A 20,792-nucleotide genomic window follows, 5' to 3' on the forward strand; every position below is an offset into this window, starting at 1 on the left:
ACAAGCACCTTGTGAAGGGCCCATCCCAAACCCAACGTTCCTGGTAGCGGTTCTGAGGTCAGGTTCTTTGAAAATTTAAGAGAGTGGCCTAGTACTTGGGTAGAAGCATAACAGCCTCTCAGCTGTGTTAAAGAGGTCACAAATCAACCTTGACTGCTGAAGAGCCCTGTTTGGAAAAAAGGCAATAATTTCCCCCTCGGCACCCGAGTTCTGTTAACTTAGGCTTCGGTTCAACAAGGTAACTCCCAGTAGGGAAACATAACTTCTTGGGAACAAAGTTGTGAGCCAGTTGTACAGCTGTGCTTATTATTTGTTTCACACTATATCTTTAACTGTTTTTACAACTTCCTGAACATAAATCTTGGGTTGTTCGGTTCCAACGGGGTACTGTCTGTAAGTCAGAATATCTGTAGGAAAGGGGTTTATAATCACCTCGCGAAGCTCATGTTCCCCCCCTTTTATTACTATTGTGGCAGCTGGGGTTTAAACAGAAGAAAAAGAGATGCCAGAGGGCCAAGCTACAAGCGACGAATGACACTTGAACGGCAAGTGAACAGACTCGCGTGATCAAGCAGAGTGCAAGTAGAGTGCAAGTGAACAGGGAGGAATGCATGTGAGTCTGTTTACTTGTCGTTCAAGTGTCATTCGTCACTACGTGATCAAGTAGAGCACAAGTGGAGCGCAAGTGAACAGGGAGGAATACACATGAGTCTGTTCACTTGCCGTTCAAGTGTCATTTGTAGCTTGGCTCACTTGTAGCTTGGCTCAGAGTGCAGAGGTAATAGGACCTCATTCAGTCCAGACAGAGGGCTAAGCTACAAATGACGAATTACACTTGAACGGCAAGTGGAGCGCAAGTGGAGGGCAAGTGAACAGGGAGGAATACACATGAGGGCCAAACTACACATGACGAATGACACTTGAACGGCAAGTGGATTGAGTGGAGGGCAAGTGAACAGGGAGAAATACACTTGCCGTTCAAGTGTCATTTGTCATGTGTAGCTAGGCCCTCAGTCTGTTCACTTGTCGTTCAAGTGTCATTCGTCACTACGTGATCAAGTAGAGCACAAATGGAGCGCAAGTGAACAGGGAGGATACACATGAGTCTGTTCACTTGCCGTTCAAGTGTCATTTGTAGCTTGGCTCACTTGTAGCTTGGCTCAGAGTGCAGAGGTAATAGGACCTCATTCAGTCCAGACAGAGGGCCAAGCTACAAGTGACGAATGACACTTCAACGGCAAGTGGAGTGCAAGTGGAGGGCAAGCGAACAGGGAGAAATACACTTGCCGTTCAAGTGTCATTTGTCACTTGTAGCTTGGCCCAGAGACTCTTTTACTTCAGAAGTCTTTCCCCTCGGTTTCCCCCTTCTTCTCCTTCCTGCCATCATATCAGGGCTGCACCACAACTAAAACCAGTGGCAGTCCAAGCTGTGCTGTCACATAAATGAAAAGACAGGTGACCATCAGGGGCTAACTATCACACAATCTTTCCCAGAGAGCCCTGGGAGTTGTTGTTTGGGCACGTGTGTGTGTGTTATGTGCCGTCAAGTCACTTCCAACTTTTGGCATGCCTATGAACAAAAGACCTCCAGAACGTCCTATCATTAACAGACTTGTTCAGATCTTGCACACTGGTGGATGTGGCTTCTTTTATTTAGTCAAACCATATTATTTGGGGACTGAGAGTTGTAGTTTGGGTAAGGGTACTGAAAGCCCTCTGTTAGGGATTAGAGTCCTGCTTCATAGAGTTAGCGTTCCCCAGGTCTGCTGGGAAGGAGAGGGTTATAAAACTGGTTTGTAGTATGCATTGGCCCTTGTATTCAGGAGGATTCGTTGCGCTACTGTAGTGATCAGGCTATCTTGTGCCTTCTCTATCACTCCCACTCAGTTTTTCTCCTGGTAGTTCTTCAGATCTTCCCCTTGACATAAAGCAAATGAAAAGCTCGGGAGCCGAGGGCTGGCAGAGCACTCTGGCTGTTTCATATCTAAATGGAAATGATCGAAGCGGGGAGGAGAGGCTTGAAGCTCATTCCCTCTGATCTTGTCATTTTGGGGTTAGACATATAATGAAATGAGCAGATGGGCAAGCAGGCAGGCTGGCTGGTGGGTAAAAGAAGGTTGAGGAGAAGGTGTTTATTTGAGAATTTTGAACAGTTGGGTCTGATTCCCCCTCCCTCCGCAGCTCAGTAAAAACACAGCCCCTCTCATTCTTTCGAGAGAGCTGTTTCTTGACTTTATTTATTCTTAATGCACCATCTTCCACCGCCCCCCCAATACAAAGGAAGCTTTTAACGATAAATTGGCACAAAACAGGAGCTACACTTGAATGCTTTTTGTTGCCATAGAAGCGATTCTGGCGGCTCACAGGACCCTCTTGCTAATCGTAAAGTACGGGAAGAAAATAGATACTCTTCATTTTAGCAGCGGCTGATGACGAAGGCGCAAAGAGCCCTTATGGTGTTATTCCAGCACAGACTTTACTGTGTGTGCGTGTTTTCCCCTCTTAAAAATGGCAACAAGAAGACTAATGTCTTAAGATGGAGATTCACAGGGAGAGAAAATTTCAATGGTTGAAAAGAGAGAAACATAAATAGCAGTAGGAGATTTTGGAAGCATACTCAGGCTTTTACCTGAGTGTATAGCCCCTCTCTTAAGGTGAGCTTTGAGTTTTCATTTGAATAGAGAAAAGGCAACCAGTATCCTTTATTTAACAATCTGATGACCCAGTGGACTTAGGTAGAACCAATACAAATACCACCCTCTTTCCATCTTTGCGTAAAAGCCACTGCTGCCAGTGGCTGAGACTGTGAAAGCGGGGAGGGCGGAATGTAAATACAATAAATTAAATTAAATTAAATTTAAAATCTTTTTTTTCCCTGTTAAGTCACAGCTGACTTAAGGCAACCCTGTAGGGTTTTCAAGGCAAGAGACATTCAGAGATGGTTTACCATCACCCGCCTCTGTGTAGCAGCCATGGACTTCCTTGGTGGCCTTCTATCCTTAGCTTCTGAAATTTGCCAAGATCAGGTTAGCCTGGTCTATTGAGGCCAGATTGCTGGAAATTTAGCCACAACCAAAGTTGCAGCTAGCAGAGAAGACATAAAAACAAGAAAAACATTGTAAACTACCATTGGCTGTATCCACAGATCTCTCAAAGGTGTAAGAAACACACAATTGAAAGAAAATATGAAAAAAAAATCAGCCAGGGTTAGTACGGATTGGCTACTGCCTGTGAGGTTGCTAACCCCCCTTCCCTGGTCCTCAGACTAGCATTGCAACTGTTACTTAAAATGCTTTCCGGGGGCTGGGGAGGGTGTAATAAGTTGAAGGATTAATTGTGATATGTATTTGTTGATTTTTAAAAAATAGAAAGTGAGCAGTCCACCTGACCCTCGGGACTAGTGGTTAAGCAAATACTTAACTTAGTGGTCTGTGCAAGACAACTCAGGATCTCAGGCTTGCACCTAGAGTGAAGAACCCGCCACAGCCATTCTCTAAAAAGCTATATTTGTAGTTGAAGTTCCTAACAATTCCAGAATTCGATTGGATCATTTCTCTAAAGCATAGTTAATAATTCTATTTTTCATTCATGAGGCTTCCTAAGCTGCCTACAGATTAGCTGTTAATGCTTTGCATGCCTGCCTGAGCATAAATAATCAGAAGCCCTTGGAAATAATGGCAGTCTTTGAATTTCAGGCATGGGACTAGTCACTGCCTGCTAGTTTTTGCAAAGTTTTCTGAGCTCCAAAACACACTGTTTTCCCAATTGGAAATGGTTTCTAGCAATTGCCACAGGGCAGGATCTGGCTAGTAGGGTTGCCGACTCCAGGTGGGGAAATTCCTTAAGATTTGGGGGTGGAGCCTGGGATTTGGGGAGGGGAGGGATATCAATGGGATATAATTCCTTAGAAGCCAGTCTCCAAAGCAGCCGTTTTCTCCAGGGCAACTGATCTCTGTAATCTGGAGATAAATTTTAATCCTGGGAGATCTCCAGACTTTACATGGAGGTTGGTAACCCTAAATCCAAGTAGCATGTGTTGTTGGGGTCCATGCACACTAGCAAGCAAACAAGACCTGGATTGTATGAGGAGTGCTCCTTGTGTTAGCTGCAGTGTGCAGATCTGTTTTTGAAGCATTCTTAAAACATTGAGCTTTGCAATCCGGACTAGAGATGGGCACGAACCGAAATACGAACCAAAATTAAGCACGAACCAGGCCAGTTTGTGAGATCCCATTTCTGATGAACCACCACGAACTTTAGGCTGGTTCGTTTGGTTCGTTTTTTGGTTTGTGACTACAGACACCCTGGTGCCAATCAATCAGTTTCTTAGGCAACGGGATGGACTTCCTGCAGACCTTCTGCTGACCCGGAAGTGACCTTCTGCTGGCCCAGAAGTGATGGTTTTCTGACCTGGATGTGACGTTTTCACGAACCAAACGAACCAGTTCACAAACCAGGGGCAGGTTCGTGAAAGTTCATAGTTTGTGGTTCGTGAAATTTGACGAACCACAAACAGCATGGTTCTTTTTTTTCCGGTTTGCACCCATCTCTAATCCAGACCAGATCTGCCTTGTACTGAATCAGACTCTTGGTCCATTAAGGTGGGTATTGTCTACTCAGACTGGCAGCAGCTCTCTGGGTTCTCAGGAACTCTTTCACATCACCTTTACATGTGCGTCCCCTCAAAAGCAACATGGAGATTGCAGTTGATTCAGAACAGCATGGCTTGGATATTATTGGGAACTAGACAGAACATACGTATCACTCCCATTATGCAGACATGCCAGTTACAAGGTATAGTTTAAGGTTTTGGCTATTGTATCCAAAGCCCTTCTTGGCCTTCATTTCTCATATCTGCAGGACCATCTGTCCCTCGGTGCTCAACCACGACAGCTTTGCTCATCTGCAAGTGCCAGCCTGCGAATGGGCAAAATCAACAACCACCCCAGACATGGGCTTTCTCCATTGTGGCTCCCATTTTATGGAATAGTCTACCTAAAGCAGTCAGGAAAGGCTCCCCTTCTCCTGGCTTTTTGCAAACTATGCAAAACTGAATTATTCAAGAGGGCTTCTCTGCACAAATTGTACTGTACAGAATCATTTAGAAACAACTTGGGTAAAGGTTTAGGACTGTAGTCTGTATTACTGTTTATAGCTCAGGCTGCATGTTGCTGTAAAGTAGGACCCTATGATGTAATTTTTGCATCATTTAACATGTGTTAATATCTTTGTTTTTGCTTCAGCTCTGTTTTCAGATTTCTGGTTGAGTCCAGATTTCTCCAACCCATAGCTAGGTGCACTGTTCATTGGATACGTCACCCTATTGAGTGTATTGACTTACTCTGTGTAATCCATCTTGAGTCCTAGCAAGAAAAGTGAACTATAAATAATGTAAATAATTTTTTAAAAGATCACCTACCACCTGATCCTTCGAACTGGATGATGGGGATCGAACTTTGGACCGTCTTCATGTCAAGTAGAAAGAGGTCCTACCACTGAGCCACTGCCCTTAGCAAACTGTTGGTATAAATGAAGTCTGTGGCTTTTAGTGGATTGTGTACTGTGGGCATTTGTTTAGATTTTTAGACGGTAAGTCTGCATGCAGGGGACAACTTGCACAACTTCTCACAACAAATGAATGCTAGTGGTCGGAATGTTTTTTTGTTGGAATGTGTCAGTTGGGATGCCGATTAAGCAAAGAAAACAGAAAGAAGCCATTGCGTTAACAGTAAAATTGACATTAAGTAAAGTTTTTCCCATTTTAATTTCTGCTTAAAGCGATAGCCGTATGAGCAGTGATGGATGGATGGATAGAACGAACAATAAAACTGAATTCTAACCACTGTGTGTGTTTTGCATTCAAATTGCATATTCAGGAAATGCATGTGCACACACACAAAATCAGCCGAACCATCTCTTGTGAAAATAGTCCTATGGTCTTACCCTTATAGGAGGAAGAGGGGAGGAGGGAAAGGATAGTATCAAAGGTGGTTGTTGTGGGTTTTCCGGGCTGTATTGCCGTGGTCTTGGCATTGTAGTTCCTGACGTTTCGCCAGCAGCTGTGGCTGGCATCTTCAGAGGTGTAGCACCAAAAGACAGAGATCTCTCAGTGTCACAGTGTGGAAAAGATGTAGGTTATTTGTATCTACTCAGGAGGGGTGGGGTTGAGCTGAGTCATCCTGTAAGAGTTTCCCAGGGTGTGGAATGCTAATGGCGGGAGGCTTCACTGTATCCTGAGGAGGTTCTTTTGCATATGGATTGGTACTTGATGTGCTAATCTTCTCTGCAGGACTATTGTCGGGTGTAGAGTGTTTTGTTAGCCTGGTGTTTTTCAGAACTGGCAACCATGCTCGGTTCATTCTTAAGGTTTCTTCTTTCCTGTTGAAGTTTTGCTTATGCTTGTGAATTTCAATGGCTTCCCTGTGCAGTCTGACAAAGTAGTTGGAAGTGTTGTCCAGTATTTTGGTGTCCTGGAATAAGATACTGTGCCCTGTTTGAGTTAGGCTATGTTCAGCCACTGCTGATTTTTCAGGTTGTCCAAGTCTGCAGTGTCTTTCATGTTCTTTTATTCTTGTCTGGATGCTATGCTTTGTGGTCCCGATGTAAACTTGTCCACAGCTGCAGGGTATACGGTATACTCCTGCAGAGGTTAGGGGGTCTCTACTGTCTTTTGCTGATCGTAGCATCTGTTGTATTTTTCGGGTGGGTCTGAATACTGCTTGAAGGTTATGCTTTTTCATAAGCTTTCCCATCTGATCAGTAATTCCTTTGATATATGGCAAAAACACTTTTCCTGTGGGAGACTGTTTTTCTTTGGTTGTTTGATTCATCCTGGGTTTGATTGCTCTTCGGATTTCATTTCTGGAGTAGCCATTTGCCTGAAGTGCGTGGTTTAGATGATTAATTTCCTCATTGAGAAAGTGCGGCTCACATATCCGTCTTGCACGATCCACTAAGGTTTTCATTATGCCTCTTTTCTGTCGGGGATGGTGATTGGAGTTTTTGTGTAGGTAACGATCAGTGTGAGTTGGTTTCCTGTAGACCTTGTGACCTAACTGAAAGTTTGCTTTGCGGATGACCCAGGTATCCAGGAATGGGAGTTTTCCCTCGATTTCTTTCTCCATGGTGAATTGTATGTTCAGGTGGATGTTGTTGAGATGATTCAAAAACCCCATCAATTCTTCCTCCCCATGGCTCCAAATGATAAATGTATCATCCACAAACCGGAACCATACACTAGGTTTGTGGGGTGCTGATTCTAGAGCTGTTTTTTCAAAATGTTCCATGTAGAAGTTTGCTATAACTGGGCTGAGTGGACTCCCCATGGCCACCCCATCCATCTGTTCATAGAATTCGTTGTCCCATTGGAAGTAACTGGTTGTCAGGCAATGGTGGAATAAGGCTGTTACATCCTCTGGGAAAATCTGATTAATAAGTGCAATAGTGTCTTTTACTGGAACCTTGGTAAACAGGGATACAACATCAAAACTGACAAGTATGTCTTGTGGATTGAGTTTCAGAGAACTGATTTTGTTGATGAAATCTGCTGAATCTTTGATGTAAGATGAGGTTTTCCCGATGTGGTCCTGCAGGAGATCTGCCAGATGTCTAGCTAATTCATATGTCGGTGAACCAATGGCACTCACAATGGGTCGGAGTGGGACTGAATCCTTATGTATTTTGGGGAGTCCATATAGTCTAGGTGGCTGTGCTTCAGTCTTGCATAGTTTTCCGGCCGTGATAGTTGCATAGTTTTCCGGCCGTGAAAGCCTTCGACAATACATCGATAGTATCAAAGTTGCTTCCTGACCCCAAACCAGGGGAAGGGTGGGGAAGGGAAGAGGATGAGGAGAGGGCATTGGGGGCTACTGGACCCAAATCTTGCTCTCCTACTACTGACCAACATGGCTACCAACAACAACATTCAATTTATACACCGCCCTTCAGGACAACTTAACACTCACAGAGCAGTTTACAAAGTATGTTATTATCATTCCCACAAACAGACACTCTGTGAGATGGGTGGGGTTGAGAGAGCTCTGAGAGAGCTGTGCCTGACCCAGGGTCACCCAACTGGCTTCAAGTGGAGGAGTGGGGCATCAAATCTGCGTCTCCAGATTAGTGTCCTGCTGCTCTAACCACTACACAAAACTGGCTCTCTTCATTTTATCAGCATGTGCCACCTGCTATCCACTCAGCTTCTTTCCTTTCCTGCCCTCTTCCTGCCATGTCATAAGCCAGCTTTTGCGGGGAGCAGGGTTGGCTTGCTCACAGCCCTTCCTTCCCTCTCTTCTCTTCACCCCTTAGCTGCCCCACTCATTACCTTACAGTGGGATGTTCAGTTTCTACATTCCTTCTTCCCAAGTGGCAGAATCATTCCTCCTCCACATCTTAGTAAAAGTTTCTCTCCTCCCGCCCCGCTTCTACAGCAGAAGATTAATGGCCTCCACTCTAGTGGCCCTCCTGGGCAGAGCTGGCCCTCTGTCCTGAGTTACAGGTGACACATGGAAAGGGTTACATCTGGCTGTGCCTCTGGAGTCCGCCTGCAGCTCAAGTGGTACATGTTCTCAGCAAGCCAGCCGGTAAATAAAAGAAGTGTTTTGACAACGGGCTGCTAGCGTTTGGCATTTGCAACCAAGGAGATAATAGTTGCATAAGGAACGAGGTAGAATAAAAGGCAACTTCTCCTTGAATAGTTTAGATTAGCATCTGAGCTTCTGCCCCCGGTTCCCTGTATTTTATAATTGTATGAATAAAGAAAACTTCTAGCCTCTCCGCTTGACACTGTGTTGTTGTTGTTTGAAACACAAATGCGCCCGAGCGAGATCCGCCAGCAGACATTAACATGGCGACATTTGAAGATTTCCTTGAAACTCTTTCGAAAACATCAGAGCTAGTTAATGATTTGTATACCAATTACTCCAAAGAATGGTTTTTAACCACTAATCATTCGCCATCCCAATACTTATCGCCTAAGGTTTTATCTCCTTTATTAATTATTTTTTTAATAAAAAATATTTTCCTTCCACCCGTGATTAACTATCAGTAACACAGACAACAGTCACATTTTCCCCTAAAAAGAAACCTGGTGTTGCTTTGCCTCATAAGAATCTAAGGGGTTGTGATCTTTTTTTGATAGTGCCACACGCAAAGCATGGTGGGAGAGAAACATCTTTGCCTACGCTGTGAGATTTGGGCTGAGCATCACTTCCCTCTTCCATTCCATTCCATTCCATTCCATTCCATTCCATTCCCTCTTCCATTGCAACCTGGGTAGAGCAAGAGACCGTTCTCGCTGGGGAGAGAGATGAGAAACTTCTTTTTGCAAAAGGGCTCCTGATGATTTGGCTCTTAGCTTGTCACTGCTGTGTGAGCTGGAGTGGTGAAACCAGCAACAGCCCAAGACGTGCAAGCATAGTTTGTGTGTTTAAATTCTATTTTTGCATTTATTATGTAAACCACTTTGGACCCTAGGGTTGCCAGCCTCCAGGTGCGGCCTGGAGATCTAGGAGCTGATCTCAGCTGATCTCAGCTGATCAGTTCCCTTGGAGAAAATGGCTTCCCTTGAGCGTTTATTCAAACTCTGCCCTCCCCAGGCTCTACCCCCAAATTTCCATGAATTTCCCAGCCAAGAGTTGGCAACCTTATGGAATCCCCAGAAATGGGAGAGAAGCAGAGTATAAATGCTCAAACAAATATTTGTAGCTCTCTAGGTTTGTGGGGTACTGGCTCGGGCTGTGAACTCATTATCATGACCTAGTTTGTTAACGTCATTCCAGGAATAATATAGGCATTTTTGTTTCATGACCCACGTTTTTATGTATATGGGACAACTGACATAGATGGACCAATGTGATTCAATATAAGGCAGCTTCATGTATTCATGTGATTAAGGGCTTTGGTGAGCAGAAACAGTTGCTACTCCTAGGACTGTAACCTGACTGCTCCGGATTGACCCAGAGAAATGCTTGCAAAATATTCCCTAAGAAGCTGGAGGTGAATTAGGGTTGCGAGGTACTGCTTTCTGGGTGTTGAAAGCATCTCATAAGCATTGGCTTCATCCAGGCGTCATAAACTGTGGCAAATGGTGGGAGGATTTGGGGAGGGCAGCATCTCGGGAGAAAAATTAATGGTAATAATAATAACAACAACATTTGATTTATACACTGCATTTCAGGGCATCATAATGCCACACTCAGAGTTGTTTATAAAGTGTGTTATTATTATCCTCATGACAATCACCCTGTGAGGTAGGCGGGGCTGAGAGAGCTCTGAGAGCTATGATTGACCCAACATCAACCAGCTGGCTTCAACTGGAGGAGTGGGGAATCAAACCCAGATCTCCAGATTAGAGTCCGGCTGCTCTTAACCACTACACCAAACTGGCTTTCATCTACTGATAGGAAGTCCTTATCATAGAGTTGTGGTGATTCCTAGAGCTGCACCAAAGCTAGGGTAAGACTTACCATAGAGTGTTTCCTGGAGCTACTCTTTGTTATTTCCAGGTATATCTAGGAACTGCCGTAACTCTATGGAAAGAACTTCCTGTAAGTAGATGAAGACTTTTTTTTCTTTTTAATTTTTCTCCCACTGCTGCTTCCAGCAGCGGTGGGCAATGAGATGAATTGATTTGACAATGTTTACCATCCTTTCCCCTTTTGAGATTAAAAAGTGCCTTCCGGCTTGGAATTAGTTTGGTTAGTTGTAGGAATGCTTGACCTCTAAGTTTGGATTGTGTGACAATTGCTACTCCACCACGTTACCAACAGTTATATTGAGGTCTCTCTGAACCACTCATCAGATGTTGCCGAGCACAGCACATGCACACACACACGCGCGCGCGCGCGCGCGCGCGCGCACACACACACACACACACTTTCTCTCACACACAAAAGTATGATTGTTTTTGTGCATGCACATTGCCTCCTGCAGCCTGATGTATCATGGATGTCTTGAACAATGAATTATTTTAAAAATAGGTCCTACCTTTCATCGTCATCAGTCAATGGCTTTTGTATGCCTGCAGCCACCAATATGAGTGGTTCAGCAGGATTTTCACACATGCATGGTTTAGCAAAGGACCATGGGAATGGTAGTTTCTCACCTTGTTCATCACTTTTAAAAATTGCCTGACCTATACTGCCCCAATTCCCACAGCTTGTTTGGTGATTGTCACATCAACAGTTACAACATTTTAAAAAAACATTATCTTTGGAATGATTGGTTGTTTAAATGCACACAGACAATTGATAACTGTGCAAGCACAACAATATGGCAAATATTGACTGCACAAGTAGCACAACAGAAATGTACTGTGAATGTTCAAAATAAGGCACTACTACAGCTACCAAGTAACACAGCTACTGTGCAGCTGTAAAATGACTTGCAAGTAGTTTGAGTTGTTTTCCGAGCAAATAATCAAATCTCAGGATTGACTTGCCATATTTTGCAGCCGTCGAGTGTGGTAATTTTGTCTGTCAAGTTCACTCATGGCAAAAATGATGGCAACCCTAGCTAGTTGGATCTTCTGTGGATAGACACCCCAACTAGTTACCTCCCGGCTCCAGCATTCAGAGAGTTAATCCCTCTGAACATAGAGGTTCCATTGAGTCAGTGGGTTGGATCCAGTGCAAAATTTCCACTTGGGCTACAGCTCTTGCACAGGTGGACATGCAAGAAAAAGACCACAGTAGCCACTTACGTGAAGGCAAACTTATTGTATCTCCCGTTGCATTTTCACTTAGGCAAGATCTTCTGCAACTGGTCACTATAGTATACAGGGAGGAAAGGCTAGGTGGTGCATAACATCTTGCACCAGTGGAACTGTGCTAGGTCCGTTTAATGTTTCCTCTTGAGCATCGCTGAGTCCAAGCCATTGTGACTAACAACTGTTGCTGGAATGTTCTTTATGAAGTTGTTTAATTCCCTTTTACAGCCATCTAAACCATTGGCTATCTCTCCCTCCGTTAGAAAGGCCGCCAGAAAGCAAAGTTGTCCTAGGAGAAATTTCTTGAAAAGGCCTTTGACTTTGCCTTCTTACAATTTTGTACTGGTACTTAGGAATTCTGAATAATGTATATGCAGATTTGCATTCTGAAAGGAGAGCATTGCCCAAGTAGCGACGACAGACAGCTCTATATGTTTCCAGGCTACCTGTTGTGTGGGAGGGAAGGAGAGGAATCAACACCTACTCATTACAAAACCACTGAAAATAATATAGACACACAAATTACCCAGGATTACTTTGGAAATATATGCTAACACTTTGACAAACCAAATGTATAGTGAATTAGATATTTCAGACAGGCACATATGTACTCCTAACCCTCAAGGTTAGCACTTCCACCTGTTGGGTGTGATTTCCCACATCCCCCCCATTCCCTAGCAAGCAAAAAATCCTGTTTATGGACAGCAAAACAACAACAACAATAACAACAACATTCGATTTATATACCACCCTTCAGGATGACTTTACACCCACTCATAGTGGTTTATTATTTATTTATTTATTATATCACATTTCTAAACCACCCTCCCCATCAGACGGGCTCAGTCAGACGGGCAAAGTATGTTATTATTGATGGTTGTTGGGGGTTTTCCGGGCAGTCTTGCCGTGGTCTTGGCATTGTAGTTCCTGACGTTTCGCCAGCAGCTGTGGCTGGCATCTTCAGAGGTGTAGCACCAAAAGACAGAGATCTCTCAGTGTCACAGTGTGGAAAAGATGTAGGTCATTTGTATCTACTCAGGAGGGGTGGGGTTGAGCTGAGTCATTCTGTAAGAGTTTCCCAGGGTGTGGAATGCTAATGGCGGGAGGCTTCACTGTATCCTGAGGCGGTTCTTTTGCATATGGATTGGTGCTTGATGTGCTAATCTTCTCTGCAGGGCTATTGTCGGGTGTGGAGTGTTTTGTTGGCCTGGTGTTTTTCAGAACTGGAGCCCATGCTCTGTTCATTCTTAAGGTTTCTTCTTTCCTGTTGAAGTTTTGCTTATGCTTGTGAATTTCAATGGCTTCCCTATGCAATCTGACAAAGTAGTTGGAAGTGTTGTCCAGTATTTTGGTGTCCTGGAATAAGATACTGTGCCCTGTTTGAGTTAGGCTATGTTCAGCCACTGCTGATTTTTCAGGCTGTCCAAGTCTGCAGTGTCTTTCATGTTCTTTTATTCTTGTCTGGATGCTACGCTTTGTGGTCCCGATGTAAACTTGTCCACAGCTGCAGGGTATACGGTATACTCCTGCAGAGGTGAGGGGATCTCTGCTGTCTTTTGCTGATCGTAGCATCTGTTGTATTTTTCGGGTGGGTCTGAATACTGCTTGAAGGTTATGCTTTTTCATAAGCTTTCCCATCTGATCAGTAATTCCTTTGATATATGGCAAAAACACTTTTCCTGTGGGAGACTGTTTTTCTTTGGTTGTTTGATTCATCCTGGGTTTGATTGCTCTTCGGATTTCATTTCTGGAGTAGCCATTTGCCTGAAGTGCGTGGTTTAGATGATTAATTTCCTCATTGAGAAAGCGCGGCTCACATATCCGTCTTGCACGATCCACTAATGTTTTCATTATGCCTCTTTTCTGTCGGGGGTGGTGATTGGAGTTTTTGTGTAAGTACCGATCAGTGTGAGTTGGTTTCCTGTATACCTTGTGACCTAACTGAAAGTTTGCTTTGCGGATGACCAAGGTATCCAGGAATGAGAGTTTTCCCTCACTTTCTTTCTCCATTGTGAATTGTATGTTCAGGTGGATGTTGTTGAGATGATTCAAAAACTCCATCAATTCTTCCTCCCCATGGCTCCAAATGATGAATGTATCATCCACAAACCGGAACCATACACTGGGTTTGTGGGGTGCTGATTCTAGAGCTGTTTTTTCAAAATGTTCCATGTAGAAGTTTGCTATAACTGGGCTGAGTGGGCTCCCCATGGCCACCCCATCCATCTGTTCATAGAATTCGTTGTCCCATTGGAAGTAACTGGTTGTCAGACAATGATGGAATAAGGCTGTTACATCCTCTGGGAAAATCTGATTAATCAGTGCAATAGTGTCTTTTACTGGAACCTTGGTAAACAGGGATACAACATCAAAACTGACAAGTATGTCTTGTGGATTGAGTTTCAGAGAACTGATTTTGTTGATGAAATCTGCTGAATCTTTGATGTAAGACGAGGTTTTCCCGATGTGGTCCTGCAGGAGATCTGCCAGGACCACATCGGGAAAACCTCGTCTTACATCAAAGATTCAGCAGATTTCATCAACAAAATCAGTTCTCTGAAACTCAATCCACAAGACATACTTGTCAGTTTTGATGTTGTATCCCTGTTTACCAAGGTTCCAGTAAAAGACACTATTGCACTGATTAATCAGATTTTCCCAGAGGATGTAACAGCCTTATTCCATCATTGTCTGACAACCAGTTACTTCCAATGGGACAACGAATTCTATGAACAGATGGATGGGGTGGCCATGGGGAGCCCACTCAGCCCAGTTATAGCAAACTTCTACATGGAACATTTTGAAAAAACAGCTCTAGAATCAGCACCCCACAAACCCAGTGTATGGTTCCGGTTTGTGGATGATACATTCATCATTTGGAGCCATGGGGAGGAAGAATTGATGGAGTTTTTGAATCATCTCAACAACATCCACCTGAACATACAATTCACAATGGAGAAAGAAAGTGAGGGAAAACTCTCATTCCTGGATACCTTGGTCATCCGCAAAGCAAACTTTCAGTTAGGTCACAAGGTCTACAGGAAACCAACTCACACTGATCGGTACTTACACAAAAACTCCAATCACCACCCCCGACAGAAAAGAGGCATAATGAAAACATTAGTGGATCGTGCAAGACGGATATGTGAGCCGCGCTTTCTCAATGAGGAAATTAATCATCTAAACCACGCACTTCAGGCAAATGGCTACTCCAGAAATGAAATCCGAAGAGCAATCAAACCCAGGATGAATCAAACAACCAAAGAAAAACAGTCTCCCACAGGAAAAGTGTTTTTGCCATATATCAAAGGAATTACTGATCAGATGGGAAAGCTTATGAAAAAGCATAACCTTCAAGCAGTATTCAGACCCACCCGAAAAATACAACAGATGCTACGATCAGCAAAAGACAGCAGAGATCCCCTCACCTCTGCAGGAGTATACCGTATACCCTGCAGCTGTGGACAAGTTTACATCGGGACCACAAAGCGTAGCATCCAGACAAGAATAAAAGAACATGAAAGACACTGCAGACTTGGACAGCCTGAAAAATCAGCAGTGGCTGAACATAGCCTAACTCAAACAGGGCACAGTATCTTATTCCAGGACACCAAAATACTGGACAACACTTCCAACTACTTTGTCAGATTGCACAGGGAAGCCATTGAAATTCACAAGCATAAGCAAAACTTCAACAGGAAAGAAGAAACCTTAAGAATGAACAGAGCATGGGCTCCAGTTCTGAAAAACACCAGGCCAACAAAACACTCCACACCCGACAATAGCCCTGCAGAGAAGATTAGCACATCAAGCACCAATCCATATGCAAAAGAACCGCCTCAGGATACAGTGAAGCCTCCCGCCATTAGCATTCCACACCCTGGGAAACTCTTACAGAATGACTCAGCTCAACCCCACCCCTCCTGAGTAGATACAAATGACCTACATCTTTTCCACACTGTGACACTGAGAGATCTCTGTCTTTTGGTGCTACACCTCTGAAGATGCCAGCCACAGCTGCTGGCGAAACGTCAGGAACTACAATGCCAAGACCACGGCAAGACTGCCCGGAAAACCCCCAACAACCATCGTTCTCCGGCCGTGAAAGCCTTCGACAATATGTTATTATTATCCCCACAACAAAACACCCTGTGATGTGGGTGGGGCTGAGAGATGAGGGTCATGACATGCTTTTATATAGTACTAGCTTGATACTGCTTTGCTACAGTATTTATCTACTTTAAATCCAGTTGTAATACTTGTAGACATGTAACATTTTTTTGGTTTTTGTGTGTGTGTTTTTAGTTGGTTTTGTAGAATAATAGCATAGTACCAACTGTCTCTGGGGGGTGGGGAAATGAGGTGTGGAATGTTGTGAGCCCCAATCAGCCTGCATATGCAAATGACCTTGAAAGGCTGGCCCAATCAGGAAAGAGTGGCTGAACTGGCAGTGGGCGGGGGCACAAGCAGACAGCAGTCTGCCAGCACACAGGGAAGCTGTATCCCTTTGGGAAAACACATTTTACACCTTTTTACCCCCATAGGGGGCAAATTTCTTAAAATCCCTTCTTAGTAGGCGTTTACTTCATGAAAGGAATGTTCTCCCCAAATTTCATGTTTCTACGCCCAGGGGTTTGGGTTGAGCGTTGATGGGTTAGTCAGGACACTTGTCTTTATATATATAGATAAACTGTACTTTAGCAATTCCTTCCTCTCTGGTTTATCATCTGTGTTTGATTCGTTTGTGTGCATTTCTGTTGTTTCTGTTGTGAAGGTGGACCTGTGCCCCAAGTGTGTGTGTGTGTGTGTGGAGGGGGACCTGCTGTGAACTTCTTTTCCTGTTATGCTTTCCTTGACCTTTCAGGATTAGAACCTCACCGAATGCTGGCACTTCCCAATAATGTTTTAGTCACCTGGTGGATACAACAACTTTTTAACAATAAAACCAAGGAAACCTAACATATGTGAAAACTCCTGGCGACCATCTTGTTTATGGCTACAAAAAATATTCCCATGTAATAAAAACAACAAGAGGAAAAAAAACCGAATTCAATAAAGAAAAAGGAGTGAAATTAATCATTCTTGTTGATTCAATAAAGAGATTCCTAACAGGAGCATGAAAGGTCAAGGGGTGGGGGGGAGGCATGTCGCCGGAGAGCCAGATGGATGCCGAATATATGAATGTGTATGAAGCAACCTTATCTGAAGCAGTGGCTCTCCAAAGTCTCAGGCAGAGAAATATCATTTCTATCACTTAGTACCCGACTTCCCTGAAGGAGATGGAGGTGCTTTATACTACTGCTTTCTGCTGTGTGTCCCATTTTGCTTTGAGCAGGAAAGGGGAACCCCGTATTCTCTGAATTTTGTACTGTGCGCTGTCAAAAGCCTCCTTGTGTGTGTGTTTCCCTCCCCAGTAAACAGTTATGGGGAGGACGAGGATCTCACAACATCCTCAGACAGTGACGAAGAGGTGATAAAGCAGTTCGAGATCTCCGTCTCGCGTTCCCAGAGCTTTCGGTCAGGAGTTTCTGAAAAAGGGACCCAGGCTGGTTCTGACCAAAGGCTCAAATTCAACTGCTTGTTGTCGAACCATGAAGAATACAGTACGGAGGCATCAGAATGTGAAGGTATTATCTGGATCCACCTGGCACAAGCCACATGGTTTGCTTTGGAGAAGCGACAACCAAACCTGACTGTGTAGACAGATGCAAATGTACTCAGTCTGTGGGTTGAAGAATTTAAGTTCTAATGGATATACGTTCCACCTAATCCCCTGGTGCGCACATGCATCTTTCAGTGATATGTACACATTCTTCATTTAAGCTCCCAATAGGCAGCCATAACCTTCCATGAAGGATCTCGCCACAAAAGTTTTGCCTCAGGGGAGAACACAGTTGTTGTCATACATCTTCTGCTGAAACTCTTAAGAGCTCTTACTAACCACAAAAATGTTATCTGTCTAGAAACCCCCATGTATCACCTGCAAAGGATTAAGGGAAGTGTCCTATATAAACTTAATCTCCCTATATAAACTTAATCTGTTAATAAACAGATTAAGTTTATATAGGAAGAGCACTGGCTGATATGCAGCCTACAGCCTGAAGTAAAAAAGAAAAATCCTGTCCCTTTCATAGAGGCGTAATGATGACATGCTATTTACCAGGTGATGTTATTTACCTGTATTACATAAAAAGCATCACCTGTTCATTTTCACATATTGAGTCTCTGTTATAAAAACAGGGGCTTGACCTGGATAGCCCAGGTAAGCCCGATCTCATCAGATCTTGGCAACTAAGCAGGGTCAACCTCCAGCGAAAACCAGGGTTACAGAGGCAGACCACCTCTCTTACAGTGCAATCCTAAGCAAAGTTACACCAGTCTAAGCCCATTGATTTCAATGGGCTTAGACTGGTGTAACTCTGCTTAGGATTGCTCTGTTAGTCTCTTGCCATGAAAGCTCACCAGGGGTCACCATGAGTCAGCTATGACTTGATGGCACTCTCTGCTACCATAGGAACAGGGCCTTTTTCTCCCGACGTGTTGGCAGCCCTATTTCAGATTTTGTCATGTGCTTTTGAATGCACTTCAGTTTTTCCCCAAGTCTGCATGCAGCAGGGAAAGGTCTTTCACAAAAGTTTACCTGCTATTACCAACCTCATTCAGAGATCAGCTTCTAGAGAACCCCATAATCTTCCAGAATGTGGCTTGGAAGCCACAGGGCGACACAGTATTTGGCCCCAATGAAATCCCTCCAACTGTGTTTTTTCATAATTTCAGCAGATCTTTTGAAGTTTAAATGATATCCTGGTTGAAGACCAAATCCGTAAAACCCTGGGGGTACGTGTGGGATGTGTGTAATTTAATCTTTCTGCAGAGAAGCATTTAATTTATTTATTTTAAAACTTAAAAAAAAATCCCTGCCTTTCATCCCACGGCTCTGATGGATGTCCCCGTGTTCCAAATGTATGTCAAACACAAGCGTGTTAATTTTAGAGCGACAATCTGTTATGTTCATGAGTCCTACTGATTTGTCAGTGCAGCCGAAAGCCTGTTTAATCGGTTGAAAGATTCATGGCTACGATCCTATGCTCACGGGCTCTGGAAACCTGTGGCCAGCTCTGCAGTGAATTGAAGTGAGGTGGTGGCCTTGGGTGGAGGATTTGGGGAGATAAATAACATAAGAACATAAATAAAGTCTGCTGGATCAGTCCACCGAGTTCAGCGTGTTGTTACACATAGCAGCCAACTTGTTGCTCTGAAGGGTCAAAAAACGGAATAGAGGCCGAGGCTCTCTTCTGATGCTGCTTTCCAGCACTGGGATTCAGAGGTTTGCTACCTATGGGGATGGAGGCTTCCATAAGTCACCATGATGGACCTCTTTTCCATGCATGGACCTCTCAATTGATGGACCTCTCCTCCATGAACGGACCTATCCTCCACTGATGGACCTATTTAGGTCCTATTTTACCCTATTTAGAAAATACCCTCTTCAAAATATGCCTTGGTTTTCACCATCCCAAATATTTATTTATTTATTTTATTACACTTCTAAACCACCCTCCCCATCAGACAGGCTCAGGGCAGTGTAACAACATATGGTGTAACAACATATGATAAAGATTAAGAACAATAAAAACATTATAAAAACATTATTCCAAATACAATAAAATTGGTGGGTATAAATATTAAAATACAGCATTTTAGACGCAGAGCTTGGCTCTTGCATCATGCCCTGTGTCACACTTATGAGCTCCTGCATGGGTGGTGGATGGTCTTCAGTGGTATGGCCGGCGAGAGGACAGCCTAGCCCCCACCAAATGCCTGGCGGAACATTGTCTTGCAGGCCTGGTGGAAAGATAACAGATCCTGCTGGTTCCTGGTTTCCTCAGACAGAGAGTTCCACCAGGTCGGTGCCAGGACTGAAAATGCCCTGGCTCTGGTAGAGGCCAGGCGGACCTCCCTGGAGCCAGGGACCATCAGCAAGTGCTTATTGGCTGATTGAAGCGACCTCCGGGGAACATATGGGGAACATATAGATCGGTAATGCCTGCAAACTTGGGTACTACATTGTTCACTCCCAATTTGAAAACATTTATCAACAGATTCAATAGTACCTAACCCAGTCCTGATCCTTCTGGGACCCCACTGCTCAGCTCCTCACTCATTCTTTCCTTGCTCCCCAGGAATCTTTAAACTCAGTGAAGGACGCCATGCATGCTCCACAGAGGTTCCCAAACTCTTTAGTCCGGAGGAGTTAGCCGTGTTAGTCCGTAGTAGCAAAATAGTAGAGTCCAGTAGCACCTTTAAGACTAACCAACTTTAATGTAGCATAAGCTTTCGGGAGCTACAGTTCTCTTCGTCAGACCCACAGCTCTCTTCCCAACCTTTTTGGGAAGCTCTCCTGGGCATGCATGGCTTATAGCACTGTCCAGAAAGAATCCTTGGGAATGAAGAGAAAAGGAACATTGTCTGCTCTGGTTCCTGGGTTGTGTGGTGCCTGGCGAGAGAGGCAGCCTCAGGCACTCCCATCCGTTGTTGAGTTGCCACTGAGCAAGGCCAGTGGAAATCTAATGGAAAGAAAAATGCATGGAACTGGGCTGCAACACTACATGCATGTTTTCCTGAACACAATGGGACGTACTTCTGAGTAAATATGCATAGGCTTATTTAGGATTGCCAACCTCCAACAGGGGCGTGGAGATCTCGAATAGCAATTGATCTCCCAAATACAAGTATCAATTCCCCCGGAGAAGATAGCTGCTGTGGAGGCTGGATTCTATGCTTTATATCCCACTATCCCTCCCCAAACTCTCCCCTCCTCAGGTCCCACCCCCAAATCTCCAGGAATTTCCCAACCCAAAGGTGGCAACCCAAGCTCAGTCCATGCCCCCTGGAGGTCATTGGGGCAAAATCACACGGGTGATCACAGTTTTGGAAGTGCATATAGTCAACATTGCTGCAGAGCTTCATAGACAGAATTATGTCAGTTCTTACACAAATAGTTTCTTCTGAGGACGCTCAGCTTCTGTTTCTTCACCAGATAAATGGATGTAAGAAGGGGGGAAATCCAGTCATTTTAGAGAAA

The 20,792-nt window shown here is 44.2% G+C and overlaps 1 protein-coding gene across 1 annotated transcript in view; it reads left to right on the plus strand.

Moving 5' to 3' along the window:
* The window catches only part of SYT16 (synaptotagmin 16), a 71,876-nt gene that overhangs the window by 26,968 nt on the left and 24,116 nt on the right, over window positions 1-20,792 (plus strand). The window contains exon 3 of the mRNA XM_054971907.1: window positions 17,122-17,334. Within this exon, the coding sequence (XP_054827882.1) occupies window positions 17,122-17,334 (213 nt within the window). The remainder of the gene's footprint in view (window positions 1-17,121; window positions 17,335-20,792) is intronic.

This window comes from Eublepharis macularius, chromosome 2, assembly GCF_028583425.1.
Source record: "Eublepharis macularius isolate TG4126 chromosome 2, MPM_Emac_v1.0, whole genome shotgun sequence".
Lineage (NCBI taxonomy): Eukaryota > Metazoa > Chordata > Lepidosauria > Squamata > Eublepharidae > Eublepharis > Eublepharis macularius.